Here is a 23026-nt window from a genome sequence, read left to right as displayed (position 1 = left end):
GTTATTCAGAGACTCCACAGTCATTCATAACAAGGTTAGTCTCCTGGTAGCCATATTCTTTCCCAGCTCTAAAAACTGCCTTGTTGGAATCATATCCTCAATGTTTTCTCAGGGACTCCCTAAGAGTCCAACGATATCCCTTGTCGCTCCTTTGACACTCAAGAGACATCCAGGCCGGAAACCCGAGCTAGTATGTTTCTTTCTGCCAGATTGTTCAGAGCCAAGCCAAAACTCCCCCCCATGGATGAACCCCTGACACTGCTGTAGCACCCCAAGACCTCTTTTCAAGACCTCTTTTCTTTGACCCCCCCGTGACTGACTGTAAAATGGCTCTGAAGGGCCTGCACCGTTCCCCGCGGTGCGAGGAGCACAGAAAGGAGGTTAGGGGATTGTAGGAAATGGGAGTATTGAAACAAAGTAGGATTGCATTGACAATTCTTTTGAGAAAAGTCTTACGGGGGTCTTTGGGGTACTTAACTAGATAGTAGTCTTTGGTTTTCTTTGAGGAAGGAATGATGAAGCCACTGATGTGCCACCTGTCTCAGCCATTGTTCTCAACTACGCAATGCCCTCACAACTCACGACGGAGAAGCTGTTTTGTAATTTTATCCATGACTCAAGGCTTCCCGTCGCAGACTGTTACAGCCTCTAATCTGTCACCACTGCCTCTTCTCTTGTTGCTACAACTCACCTCTAATCACTGGTGGAAATTACACCGCAAACAGTTCAACTCAGTCACCTGAGCTCCTCACGGCAATGGGTATTCCTCAATAGAGGACCACACGCTCTAAGCCCACTGAGGAAGAACTCATGTTATTCATGGTGGCTGATCAGAAAGTAGTGCTGATGTAAACGCTTGCCCTGTGGCATCTAACATGCCTCTTAAGGGCCAGTTTTTACTCACATCCTCCAACAGAACTGAACAATGTCAGCGCTGATACCAGAAGAAGAGGACCACCAAAAACAGAAAATCATAGCAGCAGTAAAATATGGTGGTGGTAGTGTGATGGTCTGGGGCTGTGATAAGTGGAACCATTAATTCTGCCGTCTACCAAAAAGCCCTGAAGGAGAATATCGGACCATTCGTTCATGATCTCAACCTGAAACCATCTTGGGTTTTGCAGCAGGACAATGATCCAAAAAACACCAGCAATGCCAAGTCAAAAAATAAAACCAGGAGGGGGGGCAAATACTTTTCCATATCATGGTATATATTCTTTTTCCTGGACCTCAAAGTGCATAACAACTCAAAAGTGTCAGAACTAAGTTATTATATGAGTACATATCATTATTTCAGACAATTTATTATATAAGAATTAAAGAGCTTTTTTGTGAAGAAAAACAGCTCAGCTGGAACAATGGCTAATGTGTGTTTGAAGGCCCAGCAGGGTTCTAATCCAACCAACGGCAGCCTCCCATTGGACGTTGAGGCCAGTTACAAAGAAGGTGTAGTAATCAGATTAATAGCCACGTCATTTAATCAAATGGTTCTTACTGGTTGTTCACACATGGATGACTGCAAGTCTAGTTGTAGATGAGATGGACTGACTTCAGTCGAGGCTTTTTTTTGTATTTTTTGACTTTGTGGTAACCTTAACACCGCCACCATGTTGCGGAGAAGAAGCGAGTTCTTCATCTTCCTGGACAGCCCCTCTGTGAAACCCGAGAAAGAGGAGCGAAAGCTGAGCCCTTATCAAGAGTATCTGCAGGTGCTTCTCCAAATGAAGATGACCAGCACTGTAAGTCGGTATGAAAGTGACTCAATGAAAGACGTTTGATTCAGGGGGAGTCTGAAAAGGAAGCGGTGGGAAAAAGGAGTACAAAAAGCCTTCCAGTTAGCATGAGTCAGGATGGAAAGGCAGCGAGTTCCGATTGCAGTCCATAATATGTCTGCTCATGTACATGCACATAATCTTAAATTTCAGACAGGCTGAGGCGTTGCTACTATAAATATCTGCATGGCATGCAAAACAGAACTCTTGCATGTAAGGTCACCAAACAGCTGCTGTGATTTTGCATAAGGTTTGTGTGAGTGTACTTCCACGGTGTTTGCTTTGTGACTTTTGCGAGGATTACTTTGGTAAATATTGATAACTGATCCTATTTAGGAATGGAGGTATTTTTATTTTTAGAAGGGAAATGGGTGTAATACTCAGCTGCAGCCAGCAGAGGTGCTGTTGATTCAGTCTCATGGAGTTGAACATGAACATGTTGAGCACACCAACATCCCTTTGCAGGTGTGTGTTTAGCTTCGGTCCCTTTTCCTGTGCCAACCCTCTATCGGCTACCCTGGGGGGGTTACTCTGGGCTATGAAGATATTATTCCACCCCGCGTCCTCAGACAAAGCTGAATGTGTGTTTGAGAGAGGCTTTGGCATCACCCACCAAATATTTGTCCACGTTGCCGTACGCCCACAACCAGGCTGTGCACGGACCAGCTCACGGACCTGGGAGCACAGTGCTTCACTGTGTGTGTTATCTGCCATCCCAACAGTCAGAAGCAAAATGTGAACGGATGACTAGCCTTGTGCTAGTTTTGTCTGAACTCCATCTTAATCTGCGTCAGCACGGAAAGCACTGATATTGGGTTTTCGTACATAGAAGGAAGTCCGGCTCACTGTCACGTCACAGGGAGCCTGTGTTAGAAAAAAAGACTCTGAAACCGAGTGTTCAGGGCCATCCCGAACTCTTAATGCACAGACCTCATTGTCTGAAAGTTTGGCATCGTTTTACAACAAGAGTACAACAATATTTATAGGTCGGACAAGTGGAAAAAGCATAATGCCACTGACAGGACTGGAGTGGAACATCATTTACCACTCTCACTGACATGTCTTCCTTCTTGTTTTCAGAAACTAGACTATACAGAGCTATAGTCTCTAGTGAGGATGAGCGGCATAGAAAATGGATGGATGGCTGGATACAGACTATAGAGCTACCTTCTACTGTCCCCTTGTCTTCAAGACAATAGACTTGAGGTCACATTGTCCTCCTTCCTATAGAACATCTGCACCGCCTCAAGCTGAGATGCCCCCCCACTCCCCCTCCACTGCACTGGCGGGACATCTGTTTTGCGTTGACTCAACAGGTTTCCTGTCAGAGGCACACTGACGCAGACAAGACTCAGTTGACGCATGCTAATATAAATCTCCGTGTTACAAACGAGCGTACAAATAAGTTGTGGTAAACGTGAGACGGCTCATTTTTGAGTTAGTTTTGGTGGTGGAGTTTCCTTTTAAGTCCCGTCTGGTCAATCGGTGAAGCAGCTGCCTTTCCCTCCCTCCCCTCGTGTGTCTTTTTCATGGCGTATTGATTGCAATTTCTTCTGTCCGTACTAGCAGCAACCTGACCTCAACAAGACATGGTGTCCATGGGAGTGTTCATGCAGTGTTTCCAACCAAGTTGTCTGCACTTAGCGCATACCTTGTAGGGTTGTGTTATGTTTATGGACCCTAAATGGTCCAGAAGACTCAGCACTTTTTTCCTGCAATTGCTTTACAATTATCTGTGTACATGCAGGGAATGTTTTTCTCCTTTTCTATGATCAGCGTTGTCATGAACAAAGAAGTTTAAGCGTTCTAGATTAAAACAACTTGAGTATGTTAATAATATCATTAGCCACAAAGCGGGTGAGTTGTGTTTTTCCTCTAAAGTTGATTGTATCTTATTTGATTGAGTCATTTGCTGCAAGGAGAATCATTGCCATCTTAGATCTGTTATCTCTGCAGATCAGATAAATTGCCCCCCCAGTAGATGAGCGTAATGGAGAAGTAATCTGGAGTGGAGGCTAAATAATGTGCATTAGCTCCGATTAGGTGGTGGTGCAATGCGGTTAGATGATCCCTAATCCCCATCAGCAGTTGGGAAGGGCTGTGGGTCAGCGGGCTGATCCTTGAACAACCATGTATTTGTTTTCTTTAAGTCACATGGGCCCCCCTACGTACAGTATATTTAGTAACGTCTTGGGTCTCCTTTTGTTCCAACTCCTTTCCCATTTCCCGAATAATACAAAACTTCCATTTGTTTTCCTTTGTGCACCATCACAATAGACCCTGCATCACTGGGAGTGGGACTGGGTCCTGCAATAACAAGCTGGGGTTGGCCCTGTTCGGGCCCCCTGCACAGCACTCCTCAAATGCCAAGCTGTTATTACTCTGCACTTTATCGGCCGTACAGTACATGTACATGACAAATACCTCATTAAAGTGAATGAGGTTCCTCCAGCTGCCCAGCATCAACTTCAAACTTACTACGAGCATGATATGGCGCATCTTCCTGCTTTGTGTATGGAAGCTACACTTAACGGTTATATGAGCTATTTTTAATGTTTTCATATTTATTGGTATGATGTCATAGTTCCCTAATATCGGCCCGATAGTTACTGCTCTGATACTCCTTATTGAAATACAAGTGACATGTAGTATTCTGGTCAATGGGTTGCAGTAATGACACACAACTAATACTTTTTATACTTGAAGTGGAAAAAGCCTAATAGGTCCGTTTAACATTGCATGGAGTTCTCCTCTCATTCGGTGTGGAAGTGGTACTTTTTGGCTTCTTAGGTTTAAAAGGAATCAATTTGAGGCTGGCTTGTTAGCCTTAGCTCCTACAGCATAAGAGTTGTGCAGTGTGACGTAAACACTAATCCAAATTAAGGAAGTCATTTAAATTAAAAGTTTCCTATGCACCAACTGTGAAAATATTCCATTTATTAAATCAGAATTCTATATCACATTTGGGGCTGGTACCAGTTAACAGCGCCACCTACGAATGTTTTCGAACTCCAAATTGTTAAAAATTTCAAGGACTTGAATCAATGGTAGCTTGCACATTTTTAAATAATTAGTTTCCCTCTTCTCCTGCCTGTGATTCATAATTAAACTCTTTTCCTGTTTGGCTAGATGCTCCTCCCAAATCGGCTCAGCCTATTGGAGATTACAGTGTTATTATTTTACATGTCTGCGTTTTACATGTCAAATAGGGTACAATGAAGTGGTTGGGTGGGGAGATCCCAAGGCCATGCTGGCCTCAGAGTAACTCCCCCTCAAATGTAATCCCTTTTCTGTGTAATCCCGCCTCCTTCCAATCCCCCCGCTCCCTCCCTCCTTCTGCTCCACTCACTCCCTTCCCTGTCTACCTCCTCCTCCATCCCATCCAGTCCACCTTACGCCTGATGGAGCATTAATGCAGCGGGCCGCTTCACATTGTCACCGAGTTGGAGAAGAGGGCGGGCGGTTGCGGTCGTGTCGGCTGCTTTCTCTTGGATTCCTCCACCTTTCCCGACAATCAGGAATTACTTGCAACAGTTTGTCTGTCGGCTCTGAGGTGTGAGGGGAATCTTCCCAGTCCAGAAGTCCGCCTGGATACTTGTGGAGATGTTTTTGTGGATGCCTACTTTTGGATGAGGTCTCTGACTAACCTGGATTTGGATATTCTCAGAGGCAAGCGGGATAAAATGGTGCCCCTGCAGAAAAGGGTAATGTGAGTTATGTGTGTAGCGAAGGAGTGCCTTTTTAGGGAGGAGGGTTTTTATTATGAACAACGTGGCTGCAGTCAGGCATGCAGATTGTGTCTCTGCTTTGCTGCTGATAATTTGGCTGTACTTTTCCAGTGAGCATTATCATTTGAAGACCGTTATCTGGTCTGTTGAGTGGCTTGTTGATGAGTGATTGCGCATTGAAACTTGCTAACAAAGCCTGCCGGACACCCCCCACCCCCACTCAAAGCACTATATTGTCTACCTCGCTGTGGAGGCCGCTTTCATCTTTTTGCATACAGCATAGTCACTAAAGGAACTATAATATGCAAGACGTGTTGAAATGCTCGACGTGTTTGTCAGTTATCACCACCACAGCAGTTTCCGTTCTCAGTAAGCATACTTTTCACTGCAGAGAAGCATCAGTTACTTTGCCTGGGTCGTCATAATGTGTTTGGACGCTTATGACAGGCTGGATTTGAAAAACTAATACTCCAGATATGGTACATGACAGGATGGGGAGCTGCCAGAGCTACACCCAGGTAGCATGCTTCTGTAATCATGAAAAGTTGATGTTGTACCCGTGTCATTCTAGAACTCTCTTTCTGTTGTTGTTTGTTTAGTCGTATTTATAATGGGGGTGAACTACACACAGGGTTTCCTTCCTTTATATCACGTGTTTTGGAACAGGATATCAAAAATAGCCGTTTGAGTTTTGTCAGAGTGGACACTCTCCTGCGGGCCCTGTATTTTTTTTTAGGTCAAAATTGTATTCACAAGAGGAGGTCAGATGCTTTTGTCTGTCCGAGAATAAACACATTCACCGTCACGCATCCTGCCTGATAGCTGAGGTCGAGTGTAGCCACATGGAAAATAATTCCTGCTGCAAATGAGGCTGAAGACTAAAGGCGAACGTCACCGTGTTCTATTAGAAGTAGACGCACAGATGCCAACATATTTAGTTTGCTATGTTTTCATGATTTCAATTGTCATTTTGGAGTGTTACTTTACTTTTCTCAGCTGTTGGCAAAGCAGGTGCTACCAGGTACAAAGGGGTACTAGCTCTAGTACGTTCCAAGTTCCAAGCAAGCTGATATGGATGACATACCCAAGTGTGGCCTGAGAGCCATTAGCGGCATGTCTGATTAAACAAACAAAAAAACCCCAACAAAATCAGGAAAAAGAGCAGTACTTTGATGTGTATAAATATTGAATATATGAATGAAGTCATCATATAATAGAGTAAATACAGCATTTTCTACTCTATTGTTTGTTGGCGCACCCACTGATGCATTCAGTGGAGCTCGGTCTTCTCAGTTTCTCACTGTAATGTTTGAAAGCTGTGTCATGGAACATTAGTTTGTATCCCACTATGTTTATTAGAGAAACGATTAGTACTTTATGTGATCAGCATTAATCACCACTTCTTCTTTTCCTGCAGGATCAATTTGACAACTTGGAGAGGCATACGCAGTGGGGGATCGAGTTTCTGGAGCGGTACACCAAATTTGTCAAGGAGAGGTCAGAGATAGAAGCCAACTATGCAAAGCAAATTAGGTGAGTATTTGTACTGAGCCAATGAATCTGCCCACAAGCCATTCAAAGACAAGATGAGTGAATCTCTGGCACAGAGGTAGGGAACCTATGGCTCGGGAGCCAGGTAGGGCTCTTTTGATGACTGTATCTGGCTCTCAAACATTTCTTACCACAATAAAAATGTATTTTTGCTAAAATTTTAAAGTAAACATCACAGAAATGACTGTTAAAAATAATATTAAAAATCAACAACTTTCTTATGCATTTTAATCCGTCCATCTATTTTCTACTGCAATACGGCCAACCACATCCATCTTTCTTGAAGATATTTTCCAGGTCAAACACCAAAACTCGATTATTACTGGGTAATGCGGTAGTCTACCTCGGTCATTGAGATGTCAACATGTAAATGTAGACTTTCCTCCTTTAGTCAAATAGTCACCTAGCTAAAGCTGCAGAACCAAGCCTTCTGACGAAGATGGCCAAAAGAATGAAATATACTGAGTACGGTGCAAAATTATGCAGCAGCAGAAGTTGTATTAATGGCAACAAGTATTTGATTTATTATTAGACACTGCGCTGCTCACGAAAGTGTGCTGGCCACACCCCATTGGCGTGGGGTAGTGTGCCTCGTCTACGTAATTAGAGCCCATTATATCTAAAACTGTTGGTCTTACATAAAAATGCACACATTTTATTGCATTCAATGTTTAAAAAAATGTATATGGCTCTCACAGATACACATTTTAAAATATCTGGCCTTCATGGCTCTCTTAGCCAAAAAGGTTCCCGACCCCTGCTCTAGCAGCTTGTTTCGTAGTTGACCTTGACCTGTGACCCTCTGACACCCCCCCAATCCTCGGTGCAGAGTGAAACCAATACTACCACTTAACACGAACAGGAGTGCAGGATTCTCCACGCTTTCTCCTCACGCGTGTCTGTTGTTGACTTCTGCTTCAGGCAAGAGGAAGTGTGTGTGTGGTTGAGTGTGGGGGGGCGGTGCTTGTGTTTCCATAGCGACATGTAGGTATCAGCCTTATGTACCCCTGGTCTGACCCAGATTTGTGCTTTTGCAACCCCCCGCCCGCTCGGCTAGCCATTTTCAATGTGTGTATGAGCAGCCTTCCTAAGGCATGCTAACAACACAGGCGGAGATTACCACCCCCCCTTCTTCCTCCATTAGTCATCTTTAAAAAGGCCTGGCAATATGGTTAATGCTCTAAGTATTGACTCTAAAGCAGCCCCTCCATGCAAACTCACTAGCCAATAGCAATGCAGCATTGCCATAGCAACCCCCTTTTGGCAAATCCCAACAGATTTGTCCTCTTTTTTTTTTTCTTTAGCTTTAAGTCATCTTGAGATAACAGGACCACTAGTGTGTGCTGCCATGTGTTCCCTGACATCCCATTGCCTACAAAATATGCAAGTAAATGCAGAAAATATGACAACTACTACTCTGAAAAAATGACTACTTGACTACTATGAAAAAAATCTTATGTATATTATAAATATCAATTTGCACCCTCAGTATTCTTGTAAATAATTCTGATATTTGATTCAATTTGTATCAGTCAGGTGTAGGTTAAATGCAGCCTTTGCATTTCCAAGCAGCTAGCATACCAGCTACACGCTGCACTAATCCACAAATAATCCTCTTCCAATGGCATTGGTGTAAACATGCACAATGCACAAAGTCTAGTCAATGCGAGGCAATGCATTGGTGAAAATACTGCACGACTCATCTTTTGCACCTAAATATTGCAGTGATAATACTTTTTAAAAATCTCAGTGGCATAGTACTTCAAAATATTTACAGTATATGTCTCGGTGAGCGGACCGGCAGTCTGTCAAATGCCATCTACTGGAGCTGGAGTGACTGAATGGCGACTTGTGCTATAATTAGAAGACCACTCGGGCAGAGCTGGAGTAGTATATATATCTGCCTAGCAACAGTGCATGCACACACCAGCAGGGAGTAGAGGCGTCGGGGATGAGCGCAGATTAAACTGGATTGAGTGCAGACGAACGTTACTTGGAACCCCCCCCCCCGTGTCTCGTGCATCATTTATCCTGACAAATATTGTTCTCCTTTTTATGTTGCTTGCTAATTTCTTGACAGCGGCTCTCTGAATTTCCACCGTACACGGTTCTAGCGTTGTGTGCATGTTGTTATGAGCATCCATGAAAGACAGCATCCCCTTTCTCATCCCTTGTCCGGAGTCCGAACAAGGCCACATTAGAAAAAAAAGCATGCTTGTTTCTGGTGACTGGTTCTGCGTTTAACCTCGGTTGGGTGGGATGTGGGGGGGCAATAATTTATGGCCTGAGGAGAAGGATGGAGACGTCGTTGCTGGAGCAGGAAGCACTCTGCAGAATTAACTAGCACGGAGCGTTGGCAGGTCCACAAGGGGCTGTGTGTGTCGAGAGATGGATAATGGCAGTGGTGTAGCAGCCATATTTATTTAGCTCTATCCTTTGTCTTAACAGGAATTTATCAAAGAAGTACCAACCCAAGAAGAACTCACGAGAAGAGGAAGAAAGCAAGTAAGCTACAACACATGAACGCACTCAACTACAATGTTTCCTGTTGAATGAGACGACTACTTTTGACTTGTTCCAGATACACATTCTGTCGAGCCTTCCTGACCACGCTCAACGAACTCAACGACTATGCAGGGCAACACGAGGTGATTGCCGAGAACTTAACGTCACAGATCATCACTGAGCTTTCGCGCTACCTGCAGGAGCTCAAGACTGAGAGGAAATCGGTAAGGAAAAGGTCGAGGGTGGCAGTTTTTACACAAGACAATTGATAAACGGATTTGCAAAGGAGCAGTCAAAATTGTCGGGGGCGAAAAAATAGCTAACTTTGGCCTTTTTGGACTATGTACTATATCGTCATATACTAGTCATATAGTCATATACTATATGACTGTAGAAACTTTTTAGTGTGCGTTTTGAAATGTTTATTTTCCCATAATTTGACACTGAACATTATTACTATCTATATTTTTACAGACCAAATAAACCACTGTTACGATAATATATAATACAAATCATAAATAATAATACAATAATGCAATATTTCCTTTAATGTCATATTTTACTCTGTAAAGTAGCAGAATTGCCATGTATTTTCTCACAGGCAAGTCGTACTGTCTGTCGAACGTTTGCAGCATTTCAATCAGAGTGTCAGCATTAATAGTTCCAGTATCTAGTTGAACAATGCCAGATCACTATTGTTGTCTTGTGTACTTACCTTTGTCTCGTGACACCCCTATCATATACAGTAGGTGTCTGTATTTACCAACTTCTTTGGCCATATAATCATAATAATAATAACATAATAATGTAATATTTCCTTTAATATGTCAACATTCAGGCGGCACGGTGGTCTAGGGGTTAGCGCACAGACCTCACAGCTAGGAGACCAGGGTTCAATTCCACCCTCGGGCATCTCTGTGTGGAGTTTGCATGTTCTCCCCGTGCATGCGTGGGTTTTCTCCGGGTACTCCGGTTTCCTCCCACATTCCAAAAACATGCTAGGTTAATTGGTGACTCCAAATTGTCCATAGGTATGAATGTGAGTGTGAATGGTTGTTTGTCTATATGTGCCCTGTGATTGGCTGGCGACCAGTCTAGGGTGTACCCCGCCTTACGCCCGAAGACAGCTGGGATAGGCTCCAGCACCCCCCGCGACCCTCGTGAGGAAAAGCGGTAGAAAATGAATGAATGAATGAATGTCAACATTCACTCAGTAAAGTAGCAGAAATGCCATTTGTGACATGTATTTTCTCACAGGCAATTCATACTGTCTGTCAATCGTTTGCAGCATTTCAATGAACAATGCCAGCTCACTATTTTTGTCTTGTGTAGTTGTCTTTGTCTGGTGACACCCCTATCATATAGGGGTCTGTATTTGCAAACGTCTTTGTTCAGACTTTCCCATTGTGTTTTTTATTTTGGCGCTTTCATGAGAGGGGAAGGACCGGAAATTGAGCATAAATTAGCATAAAGTTTTGGTCATACAGCAAATATTATACTCAATGTGTGCGTGAGATATTCCACTTGGAATTAAGAAGCCCATTTCATGCGCATGCTCTCGTCACCATGCACTGAGGTCATGTGTGAGTAAATATAGCTTTGCTCTGAGGCTTGCCAGGAGTACAGAACGTGACTGGCTTGAGTCTCTTTAACAGAGCTTTCAGTTCAGTGCAGCCTTCTTAGACATTTCAAGCCAAATTTGACAAAATGGTGCTCTATATACATTATTCAAACAAACCAGGGAGTCATGTTGCAGCTGCACACAATTCATACACCACAGCTCAGCGCTAATTAAGTCAGAACAGCGTCGCTGGAGAGCTCAGAGATATCTACCCAGCTGGAAAATGTACTTTGTGAAAAAAAAAAAATCTGTTGTGGACTCTGGTGTCACGGAAGCTCCAGCTGAGGGAACTGGAGTGGAAAACCAAAACCAGAGGGCTTCAAAGGCACAGTGACCTTTTTTTTAGTGTATGTTCGCTGTTGACATCAGTGTTGCCCTGGGTCACGACGAGCAATCAGTCTAGATTTGACGCTCTGTGCATGTTGCAGTGGTCCCGTGGCAGGGGGATGGGGTCTACAAGCCTTTGTGAATTGGGGGTAAAAAAATGATCAGCCTCTGCTGTCATTTCATCTGGAACATTCTAGTATGTCAAGCGTTCGGATTTCTTTCTGCGTAATTATGACAGGCTTGTGAAGTAGACCAAGCTTGGATGCAAGCAAACATAGAGTATCGACTCCCATGCCCATCAAACACATTTGGGCTGAACTAGTCCAGAGATCAAGACCCTTTCTCTCAAGTCCAGTCAGCTTCTACAGGGCCAAAGCACAACAACAACAACAAGAACAACAACCAGAGGTGCCACAACATTACAACATTCTCATGGGCACTAAACCTGGGACTACAATAAATGAATTAATTACACAATCGTAAAACAAAAGGTTCACTCTGTGCATTGGTTTCAACGCCATCCCTGTTGCCCTATAGAACAACATGAACGGCATGAACAGAATGAGCCCTTTTGTCAGTCATACAGTCTCTTTGTCTCGGTGGGTGGAGGCGGGGCCGCTAGCATACACACAGAGTGAAGAAGTCGTAGAAATTAGTAGATTACAATATATTGTCATATTTTTTTTTCTTAAAAGTAATGTTAAAATCTTGTCTCTTTCTCGTAGACCCAATCTTGTGTTTAGTCTCATGACATCCCTAACAACCACTGAACCCCATGTGAGCGGAGGAAAGGAAAAATTCCCTCTGTGACAGAACTGAGGCAGGCCCATCATCAATGACCTTCACTGACTTTGTTGTGAGATTATTAGACAGGTCCGTCCAAAAGGACAAGCAAAAACAATATCTTATTAATTTCTCATCCACCTGCCTTGACCGTTTCCAAGAGTCAAGCTCATTTCCGCATGCAAGGTGAGGCCAAGAATGTTGTCCTAAAGGCTTTCCAAAGAGAGAGAGCGCTTGTTTTCACAACATCACAGACCTGATTTTACAGGTCAGGCTCCTGGATTTAATGTTATGCAAGCATATTTAATTAGATTTGGACTAAAACAGGCCCCAGAAAGAAACAAGATGACACAATCGAAGAAAACTTGGGCTTCCCCTGTGACGATATCTTGCTTGTTTCCTTGACAGGACAGCATAGGAGCTTTAAATCTGCTCCTCTGGATTGGGATTATGCCGATGAATGATTAGAAGGTGTTCTGTCAGCAAAGTTCTATCTCTCCCCAGGCTTAGAGAGGTGTCATCTCCAGTCACGACTGATTAAGCTACTTCAACGTGACGTGACTGCTGTTCCGTTCATGTTGCGGTTTGTCCACACACATAAATGAACATCCCATTCCACTGACAATCAGTAAGTACGTATTTAGCGTGTAAACATCTCAACCGCAGAGCGTTACAAAACATCTTTAAATCCGTGCTGAGCACACCGGCCTCATCCACTAGTACTTAAGAGGGGGGTGTCCAAACTGTTTCCAGAGAGTGGGAAAGGAAAGGATTGTTTTCTAAAGCTTTCTTTAAATTAACTAATCTAGTAATGTCAAGAAAAAAACCTTGTCCTCCTTTGCTGCACACACACACACACACACACACACACACACACAATTAAAATAACCTCAGTGACATCAGCAGTGCTGAGTGTTCCAAGCGTGGGGAGTCTTGATGCTAAGTCTTTTATCGCCCTTATCGTCTCTTTCTTCTATGATTTGTTGCAGTTTAGAGGGATTATTATGTGTGTTGACAGGAGTGGGGGTGGGGGGGGTGTACATTCCTATGTACCATGTCATGTCAACAAAGTCATGTTAGAACTTTGGCCTGCTTGCATGCGAATGCTTACAGTGGAAGATTGATTGACCCTGATTGATGTACAAATTGGAGTTGGTAAAAACTGACTTGCAACCCATTTTTTGGGAAACGCTGATTGAAAAGGTTACTTAGAACATTGCACATATAGCCGTTGACGCCTTTACAGTCAGGACTTTTCACAGCGAGCCTCCTCGAATAAAATACGGTCGGGGACCATATGTAAAACCCTGAAAAATTGACTTTCTGAAGCATATTTTGTCAACCCCAGACTTGTTTACTTATTCAATTATTATGATTGAAATACAGAATGTTACTTGCAAAAACTTGTTGCAGGTGAGAGAGTCTGTATTCACTTAACACCCAAATGAGGCACTGATACCCACTTCATGTTTCAGTCTGCTTATTACCGTCCCAGTCAGTCCCGGTATTGAACCCGTTTCAAAGTTAGGTTTGGAGTTTGCACTGAACTTCCTAATAGCTTGTATGGATGATAGTCTGGAGTAGTAGAGGACAAATAGCCCCCTCTGGGATCCATGCTGGCATTCCGTCACGCATCTGGTCCAGTCTGATGACCTGGAGGGTATCTGCTCTAGTAGCAAGACGTACACAGCTGCACTCCCGGCAAAGCATTTTTTTGTCTGTGGAAATTTGCTGTATTTGATTTCAGGGTGTTGTGATCCCAGCAAGGTTGCTTCATCGGTATTGATTGACATTTTGGAAACGTGGCGTCAAGATATTTTCCGTAGATGCAGTAATGGGGAAACAGTTGCTTGTAGGAACGCTGCACACACGCACAATGAAGTCAGCCAGTCTGAGGCTGATTTACTGTATCTGCCTTTATCTTCGTCTACATTGAGTCAAAATGAAGGCCAGGCTACTAAGTAGCTGACATTGTGCACGTGACATGAGTCAAGCGGCTCCACAATGTGTTCTGCCTGCAGTCAAATACTTCCTCTGAAACATTGGAGCACTTCCCTGTTTTCGTCAGCTTCCCTAAAAACCTCAGTGAAAAGGAAGTGGGACTCGCTTGGGTGAAACGACAATCCCGTGTCGCTGAGATTTTGCATTTTGGTCACCATCAAAACGTGACGAGATTTCTCATTCAGAAAAAAACTGTCTCGCAATAACAAATACATAAATTAATCACCCGGCCGTGTGCATGAGTGTCTGTTTTCCTTGCCCCTGAACAGGCGCCCAACTTTCCCTCTTAGAGGACGTCCAAGCATGTTGTTTCTTTAATCATGTTGGTCATGCACCCTCCTTTGTGTGACTAAAGGCGGACTAATTTTAATGATCCCGGGAGAATCGGAATGTTAGACCTGGTTCACATTGATGCTCGAGACTCCGTGCCCAACCCTAGCATTCATAGAGAGTGTAGTTTAATACACCTCCAAAGAAAGGCTGCTCTTGAATACGGTTGAAAAGCCAGCATTTCAAGAAATGCTACAAATGTTAAACAGTACTAATTGTCAGTGGGAAAAAAAACATGACACAAATGTCATTTGCACAACTTTACAGTGTTGTATACATACTTTTGTGACTCGGTTAAATAATGTCAATAATGTTAAAATCTCCCCTTGTCTCGATCTCACGCATGCATCGTCTCGTCTTGTGAGTTTGGGTGTCTGGTAACACAAATCAGAAAATGGCGAGTATTTGTGAAAGCTGAAGCGACCCCTTTCCCCGGCCTTGGTATTGTGTCGTGCCATCGATATTCAGCTCAAGTCGCTGATCCAAAGTTCCACACGTGGCGTAACCGAGGGCAACAGCATTGGCAGTGTTGGCACCCACCCGTGTCAATCCAACAGGTTTTGTGGAAGCATGTTAAGTAATTGTCACGTAATCCTGTTGGCCAACCAACACAAAGACGCAAAAATTCTTATAAATTTGGTGTTTAATGTCTTTTGACTTCCTCTGTGTAGTTTTTGTACAGACGACAATCATCTTTATGGTAGTTTGGAATATGCATATGCAGACTTGTGGAGTCTGTGTGTGTTGCTGGCAGGATTTGATCTGGCTGCTCTTTAATCAAATTGACTCGCAGCCATCTGCTCAAGCGTGTACAAATCTTTCCAAGTTTAGCTTGTGGGGAATGAGGTCATATATATTTACTATGTACTGAACATACAGTCGTATTTGTCCTACTTTATCTCCCCACCATGGCATTATCATGTGATTAATATTGATAAAACTCACGTTGGAGCGGGGAGGGTTACAGGAAATATCATCCTCATTATGTCAGAATCAGTAAGCCTGTGAATGCCATTTATATTTGTGTCTTTTTGGTTCTTCCAACAGCACTTTCACGATGGCCGCAAAGCACAGCAGCACATCGAGAGCTCGTGGAAACAGCTGGAGTCGGTGAGTGAGACCACCAATTGTGCAGCTGCTGCACTTAGAGCTCAACATTGCACAGCGCGCCCTCAGAACCCCCCCCCCTGTACAAAACATAACGTTGGATGATGAGTGAGTACAAACAATGTAATACATGAAGAGTTAGTAAGCGTGGTTAGACATAAGACCGTATGTACACAGCGGTTCAAGACTCTTCTCCCTTGTAAATATCGGTACTTGAAATCACTCATTTTAGTGCATTCTTTAATTGATATATTAATTATTACTTATAGTATTTTTTTAAAGTAATTTATATGTGTTTATAAATATATTTCCACACTGTGACAAAGTAGAGTTAGTTTAGAGCTTCTACAGAACACCACTTCTTATCTAAAGCCCCACCCCCTTTTCTGATGGGGGGCCTTTTCTGTGTGAAGGCCATGCATTGCCGCCGTGTCCTCCTCGACTTGTGTGTTTGCGTTCAATGATCTCTTTGTGCAGATAGGCATAACAAACTGTCGATTGTTGCAGATGAATGCTTGTTTTTTTTCTGCACACAAATGACCACTATGAACATTTGTTTAATCTGGATGCTACCACTGTGTCGTGAAATGAGCCGCGTTGCGTACAGGACTGTATCTGAAATGTATATGTGACGCACGAGTATGCTCAGGAAAAGGTCACTTTGCACAGTGAGAAAGGCTTTTAATTGGCGTGTTTCCTGCCTGAATGCATGACAAGGAATGGCCACAGTGCTTGCTGTGACTCTGAATTAGCTTTCTGTCTTCTTTTCAGTGCAAAAGGAAGTTTGAGCGTGATTGCAAAGAGGCAGACAAAGCACAGCAGTACTTTGAGAGGATGGACGCCGACATCAACGTGACTAAGGCTGATGTGGAAAAGGTATGTGGCTAACTGCCGGTCGTCCACACACGGCTCTCGTCATCTTCTTTGGCGTACACGCCCCCCCCACCTGCCCCCGGCTTTTGACCTCTGATGCCATTGAAGCGGGATCTTCTCTCTTCAATGTGGCGCTCGGCAGATTCTCAGGACTTCCCGTTGTCACATCCAATTAAAAGAGCCCTCAAACACACACACAGCTCCCACGCCTGCAAGGCATCATGGGTCAGCAGCGAGTGCTCTCGCTCCTCCCTCAGCCGCCGGAGCAGGCGGTCAGGCTCCGTGTTGACACAGTTCAGACCCGATTATTATGCAAATATAGTCAGGAATAAAGACCCTTTCAGCTCTGTGGACCTAGCTGCCAAACAGCTTCAGCGGGCTTAGGCTAACTTAGTTGAACTTCGCCGGGAGGACGTCAAGGAAGTAGCTTGCAAACAAGAGCTGCGTTGTCCCCAACATCGAGGGGGACAAATGCGTGTCTTGAAGTGCAACTGTACGAGCCTCACGCGTCACACATGATTGATTACACGGAAGCACACATCTAGCCCTACGCAATGTCCTGACATTCTAAAAAAAAACACACCATCTGACAACATGGTCTCATGACTACAGCGGAGGAGGTTGCTCCAAAACATTCAAGTTGGAGCCAGAAGAAGAAGAGTTGCAGTTCCAGGCCACGTGGGGTTTATTCTGACAAGTTACGCACCCTTGACTTTTATTGTCAGTAACGTTATTTGATTGAATTTGAGGCCTTTGCGGTTTTTATTTTGGCGTTGAGGCAAACCTCTAATGGGTCCCTCGCCTCCTCTGGCAAGGAGATCCCTCAATTTGGGGTTTGGATTCACATCCCATACATCCACCAAAGCCCCCTCTTGTGGAGATCTTCACTCATAACGCAAGAACAGTCACCAAATTGGCTAATATTTAACCTCTACATATAGAGGTCCAACACAGTGTTTCCCCATAGGAAATCATGCAAATTGAACTTGTCTGTTCCAGGGTCAAAAAGGAATATGTAACTTGTATTAACTGTGCAGAAACCCATGACGTCACTTCCTGACAATGATCTCCGGAGGTTCTGCTGTATACAAAGTATTTGTTTACCAAGCTTCCCCATTTGAGTGATGACACACTGGGGTGCAGCAGGAAGCATTTCTATGGCAACTTCTTGTTTAGCTGGCAACGGCTAACAATCCTTTTGTTTTGTTTGTGTATGTGTTTGTATATTTCATTTTTATGCCATGCCTTGAAGCGAAGGTCACTCAAGGTAGGACCAGTGGACAATGTCTGCGGGAACACACACACACACCCACACTGTCTCAAATGTCTCTCTCTCAACGTCAGTGGCTTGTCTCACTGTCTTCAAATATACATGTGCAATAATAGAACTAATAACATTCCCAGGAGAAATTCTAATGGGCATGCCCCGTGTTGTGAACCTCTGGCTCGATGTTTGCTAGCATGCTGTGCCATGCCAGCAAGCAGTGCGATCTATAATTTAGCATTTCAAGTAAATTAGCAAAAATGCTAACATGCTAACAGTTAGCATGCCAACACCGAGCAATACAGCACTCTGTGCCAAACGTGCAAAGGCAGTTCTATAGTGTCCCTACATCATACCATGTCTTTTATTAGATTTAGACATGATAAAATTAGCTAACATGCTAACAGTTAGCATGCCAGCACCTAGCAAAATAGCACAATGTGCCAAATGTGCCAAAGCAGTTCTATAGTGATCATCATGCCATGCCTGTATTTACATTTAGACATGAGAAAATTATCTCAAATGCTAACATGCTACTGTAGCAAGATAGCGCTAAGTGCCCAAAGTGCCCAGCAGTTCTATACTGTCCAGCGTGTCAGCACTCAGCAAGATAGCATTAAGTGCAGAGAAGTTCCAAGGCAGTTCTACAGTGTCCATGTGTGTACTGGCATTTACATGTGCGTAAATTAGCTAAAATGTTCCATGGTAACAGTTAACATGCTAGCATCAAAAATAGATTGCTGATTTGCAGCTGAATGGGTGCTTTGCATTGCAGGCATGCCCATATAGCCGTCTTAGTAAGTTTGAGTTGCCTGCAACCCTTCAGCGTTTGATAATGACAGGAAACAGGAAACCAAGACAGGATGTGATTTGGTTATATACTTTCATGATTAGCCAGCAGGGCTCCATGGCAACGTTGTTGTGCACATCATCACTTTGCATTGCACTACTTTGTGCGTGCATGCTCACACGTGCACTTCCTTTTTTTCTTTTATTTTTCTTCTTTTTTTTTTAGCTTTATCCTGCAGATCACTTTTCCACTTAGGTTTTATAACCGCCTCGCTTCCTGTGCTGGAAGTAATGTCCATGATGACCGTCTCCAGTCTGATGTGTCCTGCCTTTTTATTCTCCGCTGTCAGTTATTGCTTAGCCACGTGTGTGTGAGAGGAGTGTGTGTGGGTTTGAAATGATCCTTCGTATCAACATGATGAAGCAACAAGTGTTGGACTGGCCGCCCGATCGAATGGAAAAGAGGAAGCATCCAACTACTTAGCTGCACAAGCACACACACCAAACGTAAATACACACACACACAAATACACACGCACGCGCCAGCAGGCGCACAAAGGCAGCACACATGCTGTCTAGCTGAGATAATCTCATCTCCATCTGCCGGGATCTGTAATAGGCCTGCTCCTGCTGCTTCTCCCCTCCCAACACTGCATTACCACGCTTGCTGCAAAATGGTCAACACCAGCAAGAAGGCCAAAATTAGCCAGGCGACCATCAAACTGAAAATCCCACCTATCCGAGGGCAAGGGGGTCTCCTATTTTCAAAGCCACAAGTGCCATGTTTAAATGTGTCAGCGTGTATGCACGAGTGCTGAAACACACACAGACAAACCCCATTGATTGCTTTTTGCTTGTGCATGCATCATGATAATTTAACTGTGGTATTGTTGGGTTTTTTTCTTCCTGCAGGCGCGACAGCAAGCTCAGGTCAGGCACCAGATGGCGTCGGACAGCAAGAGCGATTACTCGTCCTACCTACAAAAGTTCAACCAGGAGCAGAATGAACATTACTACACGGTCATCCCCAACATCTTCCAGGTACAACACCTCTTATTCGGCTCTGTTTTTTTTATTGGCTTGCGGCACGTTCTAAAATGATCATTTAGCCAGAGAAAAAGTCAAAATATTAAGAGAAAAAATTGTTAATCTAACAAGAATTTTACGGGAATAACTTGAAATATTAAAGAAAAAATTCATTCATTTTCTACCACTTTTTCCTCACAAGGATCGCGGGGGGTGCTGGAGCCTATCCCAGCTGTCTTCGGGCGAGAGGCGGGGTACACCCTGGACTGGTCGCCAGCCAATCACAGGGCACATATAGACAAACAACCATTCACACTCCAAAGAAAACAAATTATATTCATTCATTTAAAAAATCATAATATTACATGAAACAAACAACAAATAAAATTAGGTTTCAGGAGTTTTAATTTTAAATAACATCTATTATGGGAATAAAGTCAAAATCGAACATTTACAAGAAAAAAACAAAAAACAGAAATGGAAAAAACAGAAATTGAATGACAATGGAGTCAAAATATGAAAAGAAAAAAAGTTCCAACCGGAATTCTAACCGGAAAAATTTTACAAGAATTAACTCCTAATTAACATCGTTAACATCATTAACATACATTCATAAAAGTCATTAGGAAAAACCAACAAAACAAAATAAAGTTGAAATTTTTGGAGAAATTAACTTGCGGGAAAAGTACAAATATTATTGGAATAAAGTCACAATTGCAAGAAAACACAAGAATGTTGAAATAGCGCATGTTCGAGTCCTGTGTGAGGAAAGAGGGGTACGTTGATTTCTTTGTTAAGATGATACATAGCTGCACCTCTTGCATTGTATTAAAGTCAAAAGACAGATTTCTGGAAAATTCCATCCCATTATTTAGTCATTATGTCTGCCATTAGTGGGAGAAGAAAGTGCAAAGTTTCTCAAAGCGCCAACTGACTCAAAAGTCACTTCAGATGGGGGCGTTCATGTGCACCTAAAAATACATTCTCAATAAGCTGTGTTGTATTATGTGCTACCTTTACTAAAACTAGTGTATATGTGATGAAAAGTATCAGGTCTTGTTGTTTTATTCATATTCCCTAATAATAAATCTTTCTGGTGCTTTGCAGAAACTTCAAGACATGGAGGAGAAGAGAATCGAGAGGATAGGAGTGTGCATGAAGACGTTTGCCGACGTGGACCGCCAGGTGCTGCCAATCGTGGGGAAATGTTTAGACGGCATGACGACGGCCGCCGAGTCCATCGAGCCAAAATCCGTGAGTGCCGGGAAGGGGGGGGGGGGGGGGGGAGAACAAAACAACGTGTTTATCTGTTGAGATGTCACATGTGGGCTTCCTGCCGTGTGACTAAAACCCATCCTGAGGGGATTCCATACTAGCACTTAGTGGGCGTGTCCGCCATCTTCAACAACGGCAAGCAACAACATGTCACATGACTCTTTACCGCAGGCCTTTTAACCCCTCATCCCAACTGCAGCCTTCCGTCTCTTATCCTCTGCACGTGATTCATTTGGCTCTTCCTGCGTCTGTGGAGCCCACGGGGCCCTGAACCCCGGGTGTTTTTGTCACGGCTGACACATTTAGGCCTTTTCCTTTCTTTTCTCTGGCACGGCTGCTCACAGTCCTCACTCTTTATCACGAGCTATAAACACCTGAGTCAAGAGGACAGTGTTGTGTTGCTATTTATCTCCAGACCTGCTGATTAGCTGGAGAATCACAGGAAGCATGCGGCGACGCGTTAAGATACAGCTTGACGTTTTACTCTTTGGGGCTCATTGAGTTGGTCAAATAATGGGTTTCGGTCAAGGTAAGTTTAGAGAGTTACGGGAATAATTTGTTTCCTCTGGAATGTTTTGATATTAGTTATATATGGCAATTTATACTGGATTTGAATGCATCATATATAAATATATATACTAATATATATATATAATATACTAATATATAGACTAAGTACACCTCATTACAAGTGGCCCACATCCCTGAAACAACTCGTGTGATGCACCCACAACATAGTATACATAAGTATACAACTAAGAACATGTTTTGCGTGATGACAGCACAGAACTAAACAAACACTATGAAGAAACCATGGGTCTCAAACACAACATACAGTAACTGGGAGTCACAAGTCTGGAATCATGTTTCTCTAACTCTAAATGTACGCCCAACCACCGGATTGCTAGCGGGGCTGAAGCGCAATGATAAAGAAAATAAATACATTTTGTAAATAACTACATAAAATTTGAAGTAAATACAAACCCATTTTGGAAGTATGGGCCATTATTTTTTTTCAGCATAATATACAGTTAGGGCGGCACGGCAGTCGAGTGGTTAGCGCGCAGACTTCACAGCTAGGAGACCAGGGTTTGCATGTTCTCCCCGTGCATGCGTGGGTTTTCTCCGGGTACTCCGGTTTCCTCCCACATTCCAAAAACATGCTAGGTTAATTGGCCACACACAAATTGTCCATAGGTATGAATGTGAGTGTGAATGGTTGTTTGTCTATATGTGCCCTGTGATTGGCTGGCCACCGGTCCAGGGTGGACCCCGCCTCTCGCCTGAAGACAGTTGGGATAGGCTCCAGCACCCCCCGCGACCCTCGTGAGGAAAAAGCGGTAGAAAATGAATGAATGAATGAATATACAATTTTTGCACGTTTTTTTTTCCCCACTTAGTTTGACGGTCCTTGAATGCACCATAGTTGTGTGCGCATGCTAACTTTGTCCCATACTACACAGTATTTTCCCCATTTTTCTTGGTATACAGTCTAATATCTATCTCACCTAAACGCTGCCATCCGTGTTTGTGTCACCAGGACTCCAAAGAGGTGGTGGAGTCTTACAAGTCTGGCTTCGAGCCCCCGGGAGACGTGGAATTCGAAGACTACGGGCAGGCCATGAAGAGGACGGTGTCAGACACAAGCCTGACCAACTCGCGGGAGGTCAAGGAGAGGCCGTCAGGCAAAAGCAAGGGCAAACTGTGGCCTTTCATCAAGAACAAAAACAAGGTAACACACAGCAAAGGCAGCAGGTTGACAGATAGCCTTTTGCAATTTTGATGGTGATTTATTTTCCTCCCGTTTGGCAACCACCCTCACTGACGTGGAGCATCCCCACTTGTAACACACACTAATGCATTTCCACCTCTCCACTGCGGAGCGACTCATTGTGACCGACATGAATTAACTTGCCGCCGGACCTCAAGTAACAGTCTCTCTCTCTTTTCCATTGGTCGTCCACTAAGAGCCGAGTTCTGAGTGGTCTTACGGGTTGGTGGTACTCTCACTTTTAGACCACAGCATGTGGGGGGAGGACGCCGTTTATAGCGTTGGTGCTTGCTGTACTTAGGA

The 23026-nt window shown here is 43.7% G+C and overlaps 1 protein-coding gene across 15 annotated transcripts in view; it reads left to right on the top strand.

Moving 5' to 3' along the window:
- Nucleotides 1–23026, top strand: part of LOC131120061 (formin-binding protein 1) — a 41834-nt gene that overhangs the window by 6238 nt on the left and 12570 nt on the right. For 2 of the 15 annotated variants that reach the window (XM_058065124.1, XM_058065122.1), the window contains exons 1-9: nucleotides 4942–5476; nucleotides 6918–7033; nucleotides 9500–9556; nucleotides 9633–9780; nucleotides 15666–15728; nucleotides 16497–16601; nucleotides 19564–19692; nucleotides 20785–20931; nucleotides 22493–22684. In XM_058065124.1, the coding sequence (XP_057921107.1) occupies nucleotides 5402–5476; nucleotides 6918–7033; nucleotides 9500–9556; nucleotides 9633–9780; nucleotides 15666–15728; nucleotides 16497–16601; nucleotides 19564–19692; nucleotides 20785–20931; nucleotides 22493–22684 (1032 nt within the window). In that variant the 5' untranslated portion in view covers nucleotides 4942–5401. Of the gene's footprint in view, nucleotides 1–4937; nucleotides 5477–5976; nucleotides 6019–6917; nucleotides 7034–9499; nucleotides 9557–9632; nucleotides 9781–15665; nucleotides 15729–16496; nucleotides 16602–19563; nucleotides 19693–20784; nucleotides 20932–22492; nucleotides 22685–23026 lie in introns of those variants that run through there. The other 13 variants (XM_058065116.1, XM_058065119.1, XM_058065118.1 and 10 more) reach the window with 13 other exon arrangements.

The sequence above is a fragment of the Doryrhamphus excisus genome, chromosome 2 (assembly GCF_030265055.1).
Source record: "Doryrhamphus excisus isolate RoL2022-K1 chromosome 2, RoL_Dexc_1.0, whole genome shotgun sequence".
Taxonomy (NCBI): Eukaryota; Metazoa; Chordata; class Actinopteri; order Syngnathiformes; family Syngnathidae; genus Doryrhamphus; species Doryrhamphus excisus.
Note: the sequence above shows the minus strand (reverse complement) of the source record. Positions and strands in the feature narration are given on the sequence as shown.